Source organism: Pristis pectinata, chromosome 40, assembly GCF_009764475.1.
Source record: "Pristis pectinata isolate sPriPec2 chromosome 40, sPriPec2.1.pri, whole genome shotgun sequence".
Classification (NCBI taxonomy): Eukaryota; Metazoa; Chordata; class Chondrichthyes; order Rhinopristiformes; family Pristidae; genus Pristis; species Pristis pectinata.
This window is the reverse complement of record NC_067443.1, coordinates 1,803,943-1,823,018: the sequence shown is the minus strand read 5'-3', so window position 1 is coordinate 1,823,018 and position 19,076 is coordinate 1,803,943. Positions and strand designations below refer to the sequence as shown.

The 19,076-nt window shown below is 54.2% G+C and overlaps 1 protein-coding gene across 1 annotated transcript; it reads left to right on the top strand.

Annotated features, from left to right (window-relative positions):
* The first annotated feature begins 4,904 nt into the window (after positions 1-4,904).
* Positions 4,905-12,633, top strand: LOC127587512 (zinc finger protein 436-like). The gene is made up of 2 exons (XM_052045901.1): positions 4,905-5,496; positions 10,726-12,633. Exons 1-2 carry the CDS (start codon positions 4,945-4,947, stop codon positions 11,356-11,358), a joined length of 1,185 nt encoding a protein of 394 aa, XP_051901861.1. The 5' UTR covers positions 4,905-4,944; the 3' UTR covers positions 11,359-12,633.
* Positions 12,634-19,076: the final 6,443 nt, after the last annotated feature.

The following is a 19,076-nucleotide window of genomic DNA, read 5'->3' as shown; positions in this document are numbered from 1 at the left end:
GGGATGGGGGGAAGTGGGGGGAGGGGATGGGGGGAGGGGAAGGGGATGAGGGGGATGGGGGGATGGGGGGAGGGGAAGGGGATGGGGGATGAGGGGGATGGGGGGAAGGGTATGGGGGGAAGGGGGAGAGGGGATGGGGGAAGGGGGAGAGGGGAAGGGGAGGGGGGAAGGGGATGGGGGAAGGGGGAAGGGGATGGGGGGAAGGGGGAGGGGGAGAGGGGGAGGGGATGGGGGATGGGGAGGGGAAGGGGGAGAGGGGAGGGGAAGGGGATGGGGAAGGGGGGAGGGGAAGGGGATGGGGGAAAGGGGGAGGGGATGGGGATGGGGGAAGGGGGGAAGGGGAGGGGGAGGGGATGGGTGGGAGGGGAGGGGATGGGGGAAGGGGGATGGGGGAAGGGGGGAGGGGAAGGGGATGGGGAAGGGGGAGAGGGGATGGGGGAAGGGGGAGGGGGAGGGGATGGGGGGAGGGGAAGGGGATGGGGGGAGGGGAAGGGGATGGGGGGAAGGGGGAGGGGATGGGGGAGGGGGGAGGGGAAGGGGATGGGGGGAGGGGAAAGGGATGGGGGGAAGGGGGAGGGGAAGGGGATGGGGGGAAGGGGATGGGGGGATGGGGGGGAAGGGGGAGAGGGGATGGGGAAGGGGGAGAGGGGATGGGGGGAAGGGCGAGGGGTGAAGGGGGAAGGGGATGGGGGAAGGGGAGGGGGGAAGGGGATGGGGGAAGGGGGAGAGGGGAAGGGGGAAGGGGAGGGGATGGGGGGAAGGGGAGGGGAAGGGGGAGAGGGGAGGGGAAGGGGAAGGGGGGAAGGAGGGGAAGGGGATGGGGGAAGGGGGGAGGGGAAGGGGGAGAGGGGATGGGGGGAAGGGGGAGGGGTGAAGGGGGAAGGGGATGGGGGAAGGGGAGGGGGAAGGGGATGGGGAAGGGGGAGAGGGGAAGGGGGAAGGGGAGGGGATGGGGGAAGGGGAGGGGAAGGGGGAGAGGGGAGGGGAAGGGGATGGGGGGAAGGAGGGGAAGGGGATGGGGGAAGGGGGGAGGGGAAGGGGGGAGGGGATGGGGGGAGGGGAAGGGGGAGGGGAAGGGGATGGGGGAAGGGGGGAGGGGAAGGGGGGAGGGGGAGGGGATGAGGGGAAGGGGATGGGGGGAAGGGGGGAGGGGATGAGGGGAAGGGGAAGGGGGTGAGGGGATGAGGGGAGGGGAAGGGGATGAGGGGAAGGGGAGGGGATGAGGGGAAGGGGGAGGGGAAGGGGTGAGTGGATGGGGGGAAGGGGATGAGGGGGAGGGGAAGGGGATGAGGGGAAGGGGGAGGGGAAGGGGGATAGTGAAGCTGTGGATATTGGGATGGGGAGGGTGTGAGGTCAAAAGGGGGAAGGGATCGGTTGGGGGGATGAAGCACATAATCACGGCGTGGAGAAGGTCCCAGAAACGACATATATATAGGGCCCCGGTCAGACCCCACTTGGAGCACTGTGCTCAGTTCTGGTCGCCTCACGACAGGGAGGATGTGGAAGCCATAGAGAGGGTACAGAGGAGATTTACAAGGATGCTGCCTGGATTGGGGAGCATGCCTTATGAAAGCAGGTTGAGGGAACTCGGCCTTTTCTCCTTGGAGCGACGGAGGATGAGGGGGGACCTGATAGAGGTGTATAAGATGATGAGAGGTATTGATCGTGTGGATCGTCAGAGGCTTTTCCCCAGGGCTGAAATGGTGGCCACAAGAGGACACAGGTTTAAGGTGCTGGGGAGTAGGTACAGAGGTGATGTCAGGGGTAAGTTTTTTACTCAGAGAGTGGTGAGTGTGTGGACTGGGCTGCCGGCAACGGTGGTGGAGGCGGATACGATAGGGCCTTGTAAGAGACTTTTGGATAGGTACATGGAGCTGAGAAAAATAGAGGGCTATGGGTAAGCCTAGTAATTTCTCAGGCAGGGACATGTTCGGCACAGCTTTGTGGGCCGAAGGGCCTGAAGTGTGCTGTAGGTTTTCTATGTTCTAGTATCTGGGGCAAAATCAGTGAAGGGTGACTGGGTTGGGAGAAGGCAGCATTGACCTGGGTGAAGGCAAACAACCTTCAATAACTGTCTGGCTAGAGCCTCTGAACCAACAGGGAGGCTCAATGGGGGAAGTGTAGTAGATGTTATATATATTCCTACAGGTGTATCAGTTTATTATTGGCACATCCACTGAGATACAGTGAAGAGCTTTTGTCTGCGTGCCACCCAGAGAAATCATCCCGTACATAAGTACTTTGAGGTAGTAAACAGGACAACAGAATGCAGAATATAATGTTACAGCTACAGAGAAAGTGCAGTGCGGGTAGACAGATAAGGTGCAAGGGTCACAGTGAGGTAGATTGGGAGATCAAGAGTTCCATCCAAGAGTCTGTTAACAGCGGGATAGAAGCTGTCCTTGAGCCGGGTGGTACATGCTTTCAGGCTTTTGTATCTTCTGCCTGATGGGAGAGTGGGGAGGAGAGAGAATGTCTGGGGTGGGAGGGGCCCTTGATTATGCCGGCTACTTTCCTGAGGCAGCGGGAAGGGTAGACTGAATCTGTGGAGGGGAGACTGGTTTCCGTGATGTGCTGGGCTGCGTCCACAACTCTGTGTGGTCCCAGGCAGAGCAGTTGCCATACCAAGCCGTGATGCATCTGGATAGGATGCTTTCTGTGGTGCATCTGTAAAAATTGATGAGGGTCATGGAGGACATATCGGGTTTACTTAGCCCTCTGAGGAAGTTTGCTTTCTTGGCCTGGACCTGACAAGTTGTTGGTGATGTCTACAACTGGGAACTTGAAGCTCTCAACCATCTCCACCTCAGCACCATTGATACAGACAGGGGCGTTCAACCTGGAAAAGTGTGAAGTGATACACATTGGAAGATCAAATTTGAAGGCAAAATACAAGGTTAATGGCAGGACTCTTAGCAGTGTGGAGGAACAGAGGGATCTTGGGGTCCACGTCCATAGATCCCTCAAAGTTGCCACGCAGGTCGATAGGGTTGTTAAGAAGGTGTATGGTGTGTTGGCCTTCATTATTCAGGGCATGGAGTTCAAGAGCCGCGAGGTGATGCTGCAGCTCTGTAGAACTCTGGTCAGACCACACTTGGAATATTGTGTTCAGTTCTGGTCGCCTCGTTATAGAAAGGATGTGGAAGCTTTAGAGAGGGTGCAGAGGAGATTTACCAGGATGTTGCCTGGATTGGAGAGCATGTCTTATGAGGATAGGTTGAGCGAGCTGGGGCTTTTCTCTTTGGAGCTGAGGAGGATGAGAGGTGACTTGATAGAGGTGTACAAGATGATAAGAGGCATAGATTGAGTGGACAGTCAGAGACTTTTTCCCAGTGCGACAATGGCTAACACGAGGGGACATAATTTTAAGGTGATTGGAGGAAGGTATAAGGGGGATGTCAGGGGTAAGTTTTTTTTACACAGAGAGTGGTGGGTGTGTGGAACGCACTGCCGGCAGAGGTGGTGGGGGCAGATACATTAGGGACATCTAAGAGACTCTTAGATAGACACATGAATGATAGAGAAATAGGGAGCTATGTAGGAGGGAAGGGTTAGATAGATCTTAGAGCAGGATAAAATGTCGGCACAACATTGTGGGCCGAAGGGCCTGTACTGTGCTGTAATGTTCTATGTTCAGATGGCAGGACCCAGGTTTTGATGCCTTTTTTAACATGCATTGGGTACACAGTGCAGTTTTCAAACCGGGATATGTCAATTCACAAGTTCCCCGCGTTCTGAAAAAGGCCCAGCTGAGTGGAAAACACAAGCAAGACAGCAAGGAAGAAACTAGAGGGAAATTACTCTGATGCAGTCACAGTCCATTAGTGCACTGATTTGAAACTTGTGACATGATTAGGTGGTTGTTGTGGTTTCATGAGAGTGAGGGTGGGTTCCATGGTGATGTGTGACAGGCAGTGAGGGTGGGTTCCACAGTGATGTGTGACAGGCAGTGAGGGTGGTAATTGGGTTATTGTACTGAGCTAGTGAAGAGCCTTTGTTTGCGTGCCATGCAGGTAGATCATTCCATGTGTACGTACATCGAGGTAGTACAAAAGGCAGAATATGCAGTTATAAGAGTGCAATACCGGCAGACAATAAGGTGCAAGGCCACAACGAGGTCAACTGGGAGATCAAGAGTCCATCTTCATCGTACAAGAGGTCTGTCCAATAGTCTTATAACAGCAGGATAGAAGCTGTCCTTGAGCCTGGTGGTACGTGCCCTCAGGCTTTTGTATTTTCTGCCCGATGGGAGGGGAAGGAGAAGAGAGAATGTCCGTGGTGGGTGGGGTCTTTGATTATGTTTGGCTGCTTTACTGAGGCAATGGGAAGTGTAGACGAGAATCCATGGAGGGGAGGCTGGTTTCCATGATGTGTCCACAACTCTCCGCGGTTTCTTGCGGTCCTGGGCAGAGCAGTTGCCGTACCAAGCAGGGATGCATCTGGATAGGATGCTTTTTATAGTGCATCTGTAAAAATTGGTGGAAAAAGTTTTTTTTTAGGCTCCTGAGGAGGTAGAGGCACTGGTGTGTGTGTGTGTGTGTGTGTGCGCGTGCGCACACGCGCGCGTTCTTGGCCATGGAGACTGCGTGGTTGGACCAGGATGAATTGTTGGTGATATTTACACTTAGGAACTTGGAGATCTTGACCACCTCCACCTCAGCACCGTCAATATGGACGGACGGGGGGGGGGGGGGTTTGAGTGGGGGTGAGGGGGTGCGGTATGCTCTGCCCTGCTTCCTGAAGTCAATCGCTGACTCTATTTTTATGCTGACGTCAAGGGCGAGCTTGTCGACCATTTCACTGGGCTCTCTACCTCCTCCCTGTTCCCCACCATCCTGGCTCCCAACCATCCCCACCTCGGGGGTCCCGCTGAGCTGTGACAAGCAGTCTGGGTCGCGGTAGCATTGCGCCGATGTGGTAACGCCTGTGGTCTGCCTTGCAGGGATGGAGCCGGACTGCGGCGCCCCGCAGCCGGACGAGCGCGGGGGGTCCGGAATGCCGGCGGAGTCCCGGGAGCGCCCGCCCGCCGGGGAGGACAGCTACATCTGCTCCCTGTGCGGCAAGAGCTTCGACCAGTACGGCCAGCTGGAGCTGCACCTCACCGCCCACCGCCAGGACCCCGGCGCCCCCTCCACTGGACGCCCCCACCAGTGCCCCTCCTGCCCCAAGTGTTTCAGCTGCCCCTCCCACCTGCGGCAGCACCGGCGCACCCACACCGGCGAGCGGCCCCACCGCTGCGCAGCCTGTGGCCGTGGCTTCGGCCGTCCGGGGACCCTGCGCCGGCACCAGGCCACGCACGCCGGTGCCAAGCCCCACCGCTGCCCCGAGTGCGGGAAGGAGCTGGGCCACGCCTCCTCGCTGGCCAAGCACCGGCGGAGGCACGCTGAGGAGCGGCCCCTGCGTTGCGGGGTGTGCGGCCGGCGGTTCATGCAGCGGTCCGCGCTTGGCATCCACACGCTCTTCCACATGGCTGAGAGGAAGCGGCAGGAGAACCAGGTGAGTGGCAAGGTCTACCCACACCGAGCCCACGTCCCACCCACACCACGCCCACGTTTGCCTGCGTTTGGCCTGCGTCCTGCCCGCGTTCGGCCTGCGTTCACCCACACCAAGCCTGCGTTTGCCCGCCTTCGGCCTGCGTCCCTCTACACCTCTCTCTGTGTACCTCTCCAAGTCTCTTAAGTAACACAGCGCGGAAGCAGGCCCTTCGGCCCAACTGGTCCAGGAAGTCCCATCTGAGCCAGTCCCTCTGGCTGCGTTTGGCCCACGTCTCTCCAAACCTTTTCCCATCCATGTACCTGTCCAAGTGTCTACTAAATGTTGTTAATATACCTGCCTCACCCACTTCCACGTTCCACACACGGACCACCCTCTGCGTGAAGAAGTTGCCCCTCAGCTCTCTATTAAATCTCTCCCCCTCTCACCTTACACCTTGATTCCCCAACCCTGGGGAAAAGACTGTGCGCATTCACCCTACCGATGCCCCTCGTGGTTTTATACATGTCTGTAAGATCAACCCTCATTCTCCTACATCCAATAAAAAAAAGTCCCAGCCCGCCCAACCCCTCTCCATAACTTGGTCCCTCGAGTCCCGGCAACATCCTTGTAAATCCTTTTTGGAACATAGAACAGTACAGCACAGGAACCACAACAGTACAACTGTACTTCGGCCCACAATGTTGTGCAGAATTAATTAAACCAGTGATTAAATGCCTAACTAAACTAATCCCTTCTGCCCTCACAGTGTCAATCTCCCTCCATTCCCTGCACATCCATGGGCCTATCTAAGAGATTCTTAAACCCCTCTATCGTATCTGCCTCCACCCCCACCCCTGGCAGCACATTCCAGGCACCCGCCGCTCTCTGTGTAAAAAAAAACTTGCCCCGCACATCTCCTTTGAACTTTGCCCCTCTGACCTTAAATGCATGCCCTCTGGTGTTAGACATTTCAACCCTGGGGAAAAGATACCAGCTGTCCCCTCTATGCCTCTCATAATCTTATAAACCTCCATCAGGTCTCTCCTCAGCCTCCACCACTCCAGAGAAAACAACCCAAGTTTGTCCGACCTCTCCTTATAGCTCATGCCCTCTAATCCAGGCAGCATCCTGGTGAACCTCTTCTGCACCCTCTCCAAACCCTTCCTGTAATGGGCGACCAGAACTGAATGCAGTCTTTCCTGATTAAACCTTTCCCATCCGTGTACTTGTCCAAGTGTCTTTTAAATGTTGTTAGTGTACCTGCCTCACCCACTTCCTCTGGCAGTTCGTTCCACACACGGACCACCCTCTGGGTGAAAATGTTGCCCTTCAGGGTCCTATTAAAAGGTTCCTTTGGGCAGGCACAGTAGTGTAGCGGTTAGCGTAACGCTATTACAGCGCCAGCGACCCGGGTTCAATTCCCGGCCACTGTCTGTAAGGAGTTTGTACGTTCTCCCCGTGTCTGCGTGGGTTTCCTCCGGGTGCTCCGGTTTCCTCCCACATTCCAAAGACGTACGGGTTAGGAAGTTGTGGGCATGCTATGTTGGCGCCGGAAGTGTGGCAACACTTGCGGGCTGCCCCCAGAACACTCCACGCAAAAGATGCATGTCACTGTGTGTTTCGATGTACATGTGACTAATGAAGAAATCTTATAAATCTCTCCCCTCTCACCTTAAACTGCCCTCTAGTTCTTGATTCCCCAACCCTGGGAAAGAGGCTATGTGCATTCACCCTATCGATGCCCCTCATGACGTTATGCACGTCTATAAGATCTCCCCTCAGTCTCCTACAGTCTGGGGAATAAAGTCCCAGCCTGCCCAACCTCTCTCTGTAACTCAGTCCCTCGAGTCCCAGCAACATCCTCGTAAATCTCCCTCTGCGCTCTTTCCAGCTTAATGGCATCTTTCCTACAGCAGGGTGACCAAAACTGAATGCAGTGCTCCTAACATGGCCTCACCAACGTTGAGTTTCAGGTGGTCCTGGAGTATTCTAACCCACTGCCATCCTGTCTGGCACATTCCTCCTGGGATCCCCGGCCTCAGTCTTCCCTTTCAACCCTGCCTTGACTCTTTGCAATCTGCTCCTTCCCAACCTCTGTTACCCCCTCCAGCCCTTCACTGGGCTCTGGAATCTCGAGTGAGGAAAAAAACTTGCTGGAGGAACTCGACAGGTCGGGCAGCGGGATGGTCGAACGTTTCGGGTCGAGACCCTTCATTGAGACTCGGTGTAGAGGGGAGATGGCTGGTGCAAAGGGGTGAGGCAGGGGCCCTTATCTGATTCCACACCACCTTCTCTGTGTCTCCACATCACCTTCCGCCCTCCCCCTGAGCCATCTGCCCCCCTTGTTTCTCTCTCCTGTCACTACCAGCCACCGTCTCTTGACTCCATCCCATCTGCCCATCGCCTCCCTCCTCGCCTGGTTCCACCTATCACCTGCTGGCCCCCCTGCCTTTGTACTGGTCATCTTCCCCACCTGATGAAGGGCCTTGACCCAAAACGTCAACCGTCCCTTTCCCTCCGCTGATCAGGCCTGACCCGCTGAGTTCCTCCAGTGGTTCGTGTCAGTTGTTGGGAGCACAGTTTCACAGCCTAGAATTGTTGGACGGTTACAGCACACCAGCAACACTCGAATTCCAACCCCGGCCCCTTCTCCATAACCTCGCAAGCTTTTCCTCACCGTACGTGTGCCCAATTCCCCCTTGAAGGCCACAATATTTCCAACGTTTTCTGATTTTATTCGAAACCTCCTGCACCCCTCTCCAGTGTGATCACTCAGCTATAGCCTACCCAGAGGTCGATAAAGTTGTGCCAGGATCTCCCTCTCCTGCTTTTGCCCTGAACGCCCCGGCTAACGAAGGAAAGCTGTGGCCGTTTTCCTCAGAGAAAAGCCAGAGAGAGGATTTGGTGCAGGTGGACGGGTTTAGACAGGGTTAGTGGTAGGAAGCTGCTCCCTTCAGCATACACAGACCTGAGGGGCAAAACACACAGGTGTCGCAGGGGTAAACTTGTTTTTGTCGAATGGAACTTCGACCGAGACTTAATAGAACATGGAACAGTGCAGCACAATACGGGCTCTTCAGCCCACAATGTTGTTCCGACCTTTAAACCTCACCTAAGACTATCTAACCCCTTCCCCCTACATATCCCCCTATTTTAAATTCGTCCATATGCTTATCTAGCAATCTCTTGAATTTGACCAATGTACCTGCCTCCACCACTGCCCCAGGCAGCGCATTCCATGCCCCAACCACTCTTTGGGTAAAAAACCTTCCTCTGATATCTCCCTTGAACTTCCCACCCATTACTTTACAGCCATGCCCTCTTGTATTGAGCATTGGTGCCCTGGGAAAGAGGCGCTGGCTGTCCACTCTATCTATTCCTCTTAATATTTTGTACACCTCTATCATGTCTCCTCTCATCCTCCTCCTCTCCAAAGAGTAAAGCCCTAGCTCCCTCAGTCTCTCCTCATAATGCATACTCTAATCCAGGCAGCATCCTGGTAAATCTCCTCTGCACCCTCTCCAACGCCTCCACATCCTTCCTATAATGAAGCGACCAGAACTGCACACAGTGCTCCAAGTGTGGTCTGACCAGAGTTTTGTAGAGCTGCATCATTACCTTGCGGCTCTTAAACCCGACTTATGAAAGCTAACATCCCATAAGCTTTCTTAACTACCCTATCCACCTGTGAGACAACTTTGAGGGATCTGTAGATATGGATCCCCAGATCCCTCTGCTCCTCCAGACTTTACCCAGTCTGCGGGGGTTATGGTAACGAGAGTTAACCAGGGCCTTCAAAACTCTTTGAGTCACACAGCAAGGAAACAGGCCCTTCGGCCCAACTGGTCCATGCCGACCAAGATTCCCGTGTGGCCCGTATCCCTCTAAACCTTTCCCATCCATGGACCTGTCCCAGTGTCTTTTAAATGTTAATGTACCTGCCTCAACCACTTCCTCTGGCAGCTCGTCCCATCCTCTGGGTGAAGAAGTTGCCCCTCAGGTCCCCTTTAAACCTCTCACCTTAAACCTGTGCCCTCTTATTTTAATCCTCCCCTGCCCTGGAAAAAGACTGTGAGCATTGTACTTGTGTACCTGCCTCGACCACTTCCTTTGATCTGATATCATCACTCTGGTTCTCTCTCCACAGCCGCTGCCTGACTTGCTGTGTCTTCAGCGGTCTGTTTTGGTTCTGCATTTTTGGCAAATGCAGTGCTTTTGAACGTTCAATAGTAAATAGGTGCACGAGAGAGAGAATGATTGAGAGAAAGTGGTTGGTAATGGTGCAGAAGTGGAGGGGGGGAGTCTGTCGGTGATTGGTAATGGAGAGGGGAGGGGTTGGAACCATAAGAGAAAGGAGCAGAATTAGGCCATTCAGCCCATAGAGTCTGCTCCGCCATTCGGTCGTGGCTGATTTTTTTTTTGCTCTCAACCCCACTCCTCCCTTTAACCCCCTCACCGATCAAGAACCCATCAGTCTTGGCCAATGACCGATACACCCAATGACCTCCACTGCCCTCTGTGGCAACGGATTCCACAGATCCACCGCCCTCTGGCTGAAGAAATTCCTCCTCATCTCAGTTCTAAAGGGATCCTCAGATCCCGGACTCTCACACTGACGGGAACATTCTCTCCATGTCCGCTCTATCCAGGCCTTTCAGTATCCGGGAGGCATCAATGAGATCCCCCCCCCTTCATCCCTCTGAACTCCAGGCCCAGAGATGTCAAACACTCCTCGTACATTAACCCTTTCATCCCTGTGATCGTTCTTGTGAACCTCCTCTGGAACCTCTCCAGGGCCGGCACATCCTCCCTTAGATACAGGGGCCCAAAACTGCTCACAATATTCCAGCTGCGGTCTGACCAACGCCTCAGCAGTACATCATCGCTTTTATGTTCTAGTCCTCCCGAAATGAATGCTAACATTGCATTTGCCTTCCTTACTGCCGACTCAACCTGCAAGTTAACCTTCAGGGAATCCTGCACAAGGGCTCCCAAGTCCCTCTGCACCTCCGATTTCTGAGTTCGCCCCCCCATTTAGATAACAGTCAACGCCTTTATTCCTTCTACCGAAGCACGTGACCGTACACTTCCCTGGGATACCTACCACTTGTTCGCCCATTCTCCTAACCCTGTCCACGTCCTCCTGCAGACTCCCCCAACGACCCCCCCCCCCCGTCCCTCCACTGCTCTCGTTATCCTTGAGCCCTTCGAGTGGCGGTAACCGTGACCCCCACCCCCCCTCTCTTGCAGGAGCGCGGGACGGAGGACACCCGGGAGCCGGACCCCGCCCGGGGGCCCTCCAACGGAGCGGGAAGGCAGCGTCCCCGCTGGCTGGAGTACCTGGAGGGCCCCAAGCGTTTCAGCTGCCCCGAGTGCGGCAAGGGCTTCGACCAGAACTCGAGGCTGAAGCTCCACCTGCGGGTGCACACGGGCGAGCGCCCCCTGACCTGCGCCGACTGCGGCAAGGGCTTCAGCAACTCCTCCAACCTGCGCAAGCACGAGCGGACCCACACTGGCGAGAAGCCCTTCAAGTGCCCCGCCTGTGGCAAGGAGTTCAGCCAGTCCTCCACCCTGGTGGCCCACGAGCGGACCCACACCGGCGAGAAGCCCTTCAAGTGCTCCGTGTGTGGGGCAGACTTCAACAAGCAGTGCAACCTGCGCAAGCACGAGCGGACCCACACCGGCGAGAAGCCCTTTGAGTGCCCTGTGTGCGGCAAGGGCTTCATTGACCCCTCCAGCCTCCGCAACCACAAGGGCACCCACATGGGCGAGAAGCCCTTCCAGTGCCCCGCGTGCACCAAGGGCTTCAGCAACCCCTCCAGCCTCCGCAAGCACAGGCGGGTTCACGGGGCGGACGCGGCGGGGGCTCTGGCCATGATCTGATGCCCGCGTTTCTGGGACTAGGATGGGTGGGGGGGGGGGAATGCTGGCACTGGGCAGGCCGGAAGACCTCAGAGACCCCACGCTCCCTCCCAAATCGGTCCTCACGGTCGTGGATCGAGGGCATGGTTCCGTCGCAGTGCTCCGTGAGGATTCCGCCGGCTACGGAGAAGAGAGCCTGCGCGACCGGACTGCTATCCCTGCCCGTTCTGGTGGGGGGGGATCCCCCGTTCCCGCGAGATCCATGCAGGCGAACATTTGCTGGGGGGGAGGGGAGGAGGAGGAGGGTTTAGGACATTGAGCTGGCTTGACCAGGAGCATAAGAAAACATTTGAGACTTCCACAAGGGGACAGAGACACGGTACCGAGATGGACCCTTCAGCCCACCTTGTCCGTGCCGACCCACTCGCCTACGTTAGGATCGTGTCCTTCTCTGACCTTGTCCGTCTAAATGCCTCTGAAATGCAGCGACTGTACCGGATCCCACCGCCACCTCTGGCAGTGCATTCCAGATACCGCCCCCACCTCCCTGTGTAAAGAGAAAGGTCCTGAGGCAGGGTCCCGACCCGAGACATTGACGGTTCCTTCCCCACCGATGCTGCTCGACCCGCCGAGTTCCTCCAGTAGATTGTGTGTTGTTCCAGATTCCAGCGTGCACAGTCCCGTGTCTCCAAAGGGGAAAAAGACCCCTCGGGTCCCATTTAAACCTACACCCTCTTTTTTTCTCCATACATGATACTATCTACCCGGTCTATACCGTACACGCAGGTTCCCCACCCTCCTCCCCCGCGCCCCCCAACCGTCTCCACTGCAGGGAAAACAGTCTCAGCCTGTCTGATCTCTCCCCATAACTAAACCCTTCCAATCCACGTGACGTCCCGGTGAATCTCCCCTGCCCCGGCCTCCAGGGACAGACCTCGCCTCCCTTCCCCCTACCCCTGAAGCCCGAGGGGCAGGGTAATTTGGTTGGAGAAGTCACAGATTACGGTGTCCCACCAGGACCCCGGAGCTAGAGAAAGAAGAACTCAGCGGGTTGGGCAGCATCTGTGGAGGGAGATGAACAGCCGAGGTTGCGTGTCGGGACCCTTCATCTAGCCTGGTTTAAGGGCCAAGCACACCGCGGGCTTGGCTTGGCTCTGACTTCATGTGCCTGGGACATTACCTATTACAAAGGCCCTGTTTATCCAAGTCTTCCGACAATTGACGGACCCTTAAGTAGACTCCTGAGTGCCCAGGTCAACGATGTACCCCACAATAAAAAACGTTTCAGAGGTGGAAGGGGTTTACCTGAAGCTGCATGCCTCTCTACACTGCAGAACTTTAGAAGACCATAAGACAGAAGTTGGCCATTCAGCCCATCGAGTCTGCTCTTCCATTCTATCACGAGCTGATCCATTCTCCCATTTAGCCGCACTCCCCCGCCTTCTCACCGTAACCTTTGATGCCCTGGCTACTCAGATACCTATCAATCTTGGCCTTAAATACACCCAATGACTTTGCCTCCACAGCTGCTCATGGCAACAAATTCCACAGATTCACCACCCTCTGGCTAAAGAAGTCGGTGTCTAACAGGAGTTATCCCAAGGCTTTTTAGATGTGTGTGTGATCAGTGTGCCTCCATCTCGCTGGTGGTCTGTGACTGGTCCCATGCAGTGGTCCACGTCCCGTATTGAGCTGTGAACGAGGCAGATCTTGAGCAACACACAATCTCCTGGAAGGACTCAGTGGCTTGAGCGGTGCCTGTGGGCGGGCAGGAACCGTCAGGGTCATCGCCGGGTTTTGACCCCAGACCTCAATGGTTCCTCCCCCCCCCAGCCCCGCCACAGATGATGCTCAACCTGCTGAGTTCCCTCTGGCAGATTATGTGTTGCTCCGGATTCTGGAGTCTCCCGTGCCTCTGGTCACTGAGCACCTGTCACTGCTCACAGACGGGGCACACGCCTCCCTCGCTGTGATCTGGATGGCACACGAAACAAAAGCTTCTCACTGTATCTCAGTACGTGTGACAATAGTATTCCAATTGCAATACCAACGTAGAATGTAAAACTGGTATTGGGATCACGCCTTCCACTGAAAACTCCTCGGGAAACAAACCTCGTTTTAAAACTCACAGAGCGATACAGCACGGATACAGGCCCTTCGGCCCAACCAGTCCATGCCGACCATGGTGCCCACCCAGCTAGTCCCAATTCCCTGCATTTGGCCCATATCCCTCCAAGCCCTGTCCCTCCATGTACCTATTCTTAAATGACGCTGTAGTACCTGCCTCAACCACTTCCACTGGCAGCTTGTTCCATAGACTCACCACCCTCTGTGTGGGGAAAAAGTTGCCCTTCGGGTCCCTTTTAGAACATAGAACAATTACAGCACAATTCAGGCCCTTCGGCCCACAAAGCTGTGCCGAACATGTCCCTACCCTAGAAATTACTAGGCTTACCCATAGCCCTCTATTTTTCTCAGCTCCATGTACCTACCTAACAGTCTCTTGAAAGACCCTATCGTATCCGCCTCCACCACCGTTGCCGGCAGCCCATTCCCCGCACTCACCACTCTGAGTAAAAAACTTACCCCTGACATCTCCTCTGTACCTACTCCCCAGCACCTTAAACCTGTGTCCTCTTGTGGCCACCAATTCAGCCCTGGGGAAAAGCCTCTGACTATCTACCCGATCAATACCTCTCATCATCTTATACACCTCAATCAGGTCCCCCCTCATCCTCTGTCTCTCCAAGGAGAAAAGGCCGAGTTCCCTCAACCTGTTTTCATAAGACATGCTCCCCAATCCAGGCAACATCCTTGTAAATCTCCTCTGCACCCTTTCGATGGCTTCCACATCCTCCCTGTAGTGAGGCGACCAGAACTGAGCACAGTACTCCAAGTGGGGTCTGACCAGGGTCCTATATAGCTGCAACAATACCTCTCGGCTCCTAAATTCAATTCCCCGATTGATGAAGGACAATACACCATATGCCTTCTTAACCACAGAGTCAACCTGCACTGCCACTTTGAGCGTCCTATGGACTCGGACCCCAAGATCCCTCTGATCCTTTAAATCTTTCCCCTCTCACCCTCAACCTATGCCCCCTCATTTTGGGCTCCCCTACCCCGGGGAAAGGACTGTTACCGTTCCAAGGAACAAGCGTGTCCCTTGCCTTTCTGTGTGACCCTGGGGCGGTGCCGTAGGTGAAGATGAGAAGCATCACTGGCTGTTCCTCAGCAATTATCGTCCCCCCTCCCATATTGGTGTACATGCACCTGTCTAATAAACCAATACCAATAACAAAAAAACTTGTCTTGCATACCGATCATACAGGTCAATTCATTACACAGTACAGAGTGCATTGAGGTAGTACAGGTAAAAACAATAACAGTACAGAGTAACGTGTCACAGCTACAGAGAAAGTGCAGTGCAATAAGGTGCAAGGTCACAACAAGGTAGATCGTGAGGTCAGAGTCCATCTCGTCGTATAAGGGAACCGTTCAATAGTCTTATCACCGTGGGGTAAGAAATAACCTGCCTAGTTCTGACGTCATTAAATGTCCAAAAATCAGGGTTTCCAAAATTATTTTAAAAAAATGTATTTCAGAATGCATTCTCATTCTTTGGTGTTTGTCAGTGCATTGGGACCTCAGTCTCTGTGAAAGGTCTGAGCTCGCATTAGAAAACATCGTCTGCCACGCAGCGATGTGTATAGCGACGTTGGGCAGTGTTATCTGGTTATAGGGTTCGTACAGCGCGGTCAACTACACTGATCCCAGCACTCAGTCCGAACCCCTTCCCTGCCCTGGTGACTCAAGTTCTGGTGGGGATACCTCTTCAATGTTGGGAGGGTGTCTGTCTCCACCACCCCCTCAGGCAGTGCGTTCCTGATTCCAAAGAAAAATCCCCCTCGGATCCCCTCTCAACCCCTTCACCCTCACCTTAAAGCCATGTCCACCAGTCACCGTTACGAGGAAAAGTTTCTCACTGTCCCTTGGTCTGGTTCCTCCCACCTCAATGTCTCCAGGGGAAGATCTTTTTTACTCTGCTCAGCACTTGAGCCACTTAAGAGTGTTTGAGGACAAAGTCCCATAAAAGTTAATTCTATATCTTTGAAAGTCGAGGATATAATTGAGTTGGGGAAAACTGTGTCTGACAGAACATTTGTTTAAGACTTTTCAGAATGGTGCCTTAGACTGAGAAATAGAGCATCTTCAACATGAGGCACTAAATTTTAACATCACCCTTAATATACTATATTGTTCGTGGATAGATTAAGGTACATATCCTCCTGCCTATGGTGTTTTATTATTTAATACTCTGCTTTGTAGGAAAGGAGAGAAAAATACTTTTACTCATCTAACTTAATTTCATTAAATTTGAACTTATTTAATACAAAAAAAATTAATTTTGGATGTAAGCCTCAAGACGCCAGGTGGGAGGAGAGACGTATCTTTGTTCTTGGGGGCATTGGTCAGAGGCTGTTGCGGGTGTGGGTGGGATTTGGGGCTTGGAAGATGGATGAGGTGGGATCAAGGGATTTGGGGCGGGAGCTAGGAATATTTGAGATGGAACGGGATTAGCTAATGAATGGCATGTTTTGGAACGCACCTTCCCCACCCCCCCCTCCGACCACCTCCCTCACCCCTCCCTCGCCCGCCCACCTGGGCTTGTGTAAGCTGGACAAGCCCAAATGAGCCCCTGGCCCTCTGTTCCCCTGCGGTACTCGTGTGGCTAATTCAGCAGGAGCAACCTGGAATCAGTGACCTATCCTCATGGGCAGATCCTCAGGACTGAGGGCGAGAGGCTTGTTGGAATCAGAGTGACTGGTGCCAGTGTAGGAGGTACGGCTGTGTCAGGGAGTGGCTGGGCTTGGAGGCGATCCACTCCCACTGCTTACAGAGTAGTCTGTGCACTTGGGGTCAACTGTCCAGTTATTCCAATGTTTTCAAGGTGGCTTCGAGGACATTGAATCTTTCTCTGTCCCAGCCAGTTGCTGTGATGGAGCTTGGCCTAGAGTCACAGAGCAATACAGCACGAATACAGGCCCTTCGGCCCAACCAGTCCCTGCCGACCATGGTGCCCACCCAGCTAGTCCCAATTTCCTGCATTCGGCCCATATCCCTCCAAGCCCCGCCCCTCCATGTACCTATCCAAGTGCTTCTTAAATGATACGATTTCTTTATTAGTCACAGATACATCGAAACACACAGTGAAATGCATCTTTTTCGTGTAGAGTGTTCTGGGGGGCAGCCCGCAAGTGTCGCCACTCTTCTGGCACCAACATAGCACGCCCGCAACTTCCTAACCCGTACGTCTTTGGAATGTGGGAGGAAACCGGAGCACCCGGAGGAAACCCATGCAGACACGGGGAGAACGTACAAACTCCTTACAGACAGTGGCCAGAATCGAACCCGGGTCGCTGGCGCTGTATTGGTATTGGTTTATTATTGTCACTTGTACCGAGGTCCAGTGAAAAACTTTACAAACCGATCGTACAGGTCAATTCATTACACAGTGCAGTTACATTGAGTTAGTACAGAGTGCATTGATGTAGTGCAGGTAAAAACAATAACAATAAAGTGTCACAGCTACAGAGAAAGTGCAGTGCAATAAGGTGCAAGGTCACAACAAGGTAGATCGTGAGGTCAGAGTCCATCTCATCATATAAGGGAACCGTTCAATAGTCTTATCACAGTGGGGTAGAAGCTGTCCTTGAGCCTGGTGGTACGTGCCCTCAGGCTCCTGTATCTTCTACCTGATGGGAGAGGAGAGAAGAGAGAATGTCCCGGGTGGGTGGGTGGGGTCTCTGATTATGCCGGCTGCTACACCGAGGCAGCGAGAGGTAATAACGTTACACTGACCGCTGTTACTGTACCTGCCTCAACCACTTCCTCTGGCAGCTCGTCACCCTCTGTAGGGAAAATATTGCCCCTCAGGTCCCTTTTGAAATCTTTGCCCTCTCACCCTAAACCTATGCCCCCGGGCTTTGGACTCTCCTACCCTGGGGAAAGGACTGTTACCGTCCGCCTTATCTGTGCCTCTCATTCTCCTGTGTTCCAAGGAATAAAGACCTAGAGTGTCTATTTCTGGAGTCTGGTGTTGGGGTAGGTGATCAAAGTGGTTTGCCCATTGAATTGGAGTGTGATTAGGGGAATTCTGAACATGTAGGACTGGGAGAGGATGCTGATTTTGGTTTGCCTATCCTGCCAGAGGATCCTGAGGAGATCTTGGCAAAGGCCTTGATAAAGGCATCGCTGGCCTTCGATTCCACACCCCTGTTTGACTCCTCTCCCCCCACCTCCCCCCCCCCCCCCCGGATCTCCCGCACCAGTTACTCCTACCCTCTCTTCTACAGGATATTCCCATCCTGACAGACCATTCTGTCCTTTGATACTATCCCTGCCATACAATGGGCAGTGTTTAACGAAGCCAGGAGGGTGATCTTTAATCGGGGGTGGGGGGGGGGCATTAGCCACGAAGGACCCCCACCGTCTGGGCCGTGCTGTCTTCTCGCAGCTCCCGTCGGGCAGGAGGTACAGGAGCCTGAAGTCCCCGCACCACCGGGTTCAGGAACAGCGACTTCCCTTCAACCATTCGGTTCTTGAACCGACCGGCACAGCCCCGAATCACTGCCTCAGCAGCGGGACACTACGGACCACCTCTCGTACTGCCGTGGACTTGTCCCCGATTGAGGGGTTTTTTTTTGTATTAAGGTCTTGTTTTGCACCGTCTCTTTCTTCACTGCCTTGTATAATTTACGCTCTGTGTGCTGTCTGTACCTGTGTGCCCGTGATGCTGCTGTTTAACGTTATACCTGTACCTCCCCGTACGTGCACACAATACCCTCCATTTGACTTCTGTGCATCTCCATGTACGCGGGTCTCTGTACCTGTGTGCGTTTGTGTTTCTACACTGGGGGGAATAGACAGTGGACATTTGGGGCCGAAAGCCTTCACCTGGACCACCTCTGCCTCCTGGCCAATGGCCCCCGACGCTGCCCCTGGTCCCTACTGCCCCTCTTCCACCATTTCCCGGCATGGTGGGATGGGGAGTGGGTTTCTTCAATAGCTGATGGCCATGGCTCCTCTCTCCTGAGGTAGAACGTAGAACTGTTCAGCATGGGAACAGGCCCCCATTCTGTGCTTGAACCAACCAGCACGACCCTAATCACTACAGTTTAGCAGCACCTTGCACGAAAATGGACTTTGTTCTCTTTTGTTCGAGTTGTGTTCTTTCCTGTAAAAACTGTGTATAATTTATGTTTGTCTTGTGAATGCTGCTTATCTGATGCTTTGTGCCTGCGATGCTGCTGCAAGTGAGTTTTTAAGATAAGATTTTGTTTATTAGTCACATGTACGTCGAAACACACAGTGAAATGCATCTTTTGTGTAGAGTGCTCTGGGGGCAGCCCGCAAGTGTTGCCACGCTTCCGGCACCAACATAGCACGCCCACAACTTCCTAACCCGTACGTCTCTGGAATGTGGGAGGAAACCGGAGCACCCGGAGGAAACCCACGCAGACACGGGGAGAACGTACAAACTCCTTACAGACAGCGGCCGGAATTGAACCTGGGTCACTGGCGCTGTAATAGTGTTATACTAACCACTACACTACATTGTACTGGTGGGGACGGGTCTGTTGCGGTATAACAGGGGTACAGTATCGGTGGGGACGGGCCTGTTCCTGCTCTGTATGTCTCTCAGACTCAGTGACCGGCCAGGAGAGGGGAGCGTGCCC

Bases quoted from the DNA above. Each gene is read 5' to 3' on its own strand.
- LOC127587512 (XM_052045901.1), top strand. From the start codon at position 4,945: ATGGAGCCGGACTGCGGCGCCCCGCAGCCGGACGAGCGCGGGGGGTCC. The intron at 5,497-10,725 runs GTGAGTGGCAAG...CCTCTCTTGCAG, and splicing joins GGAAGCGGCAGGAGAACCAG to GAGCGCGGGACGGAGGACAC.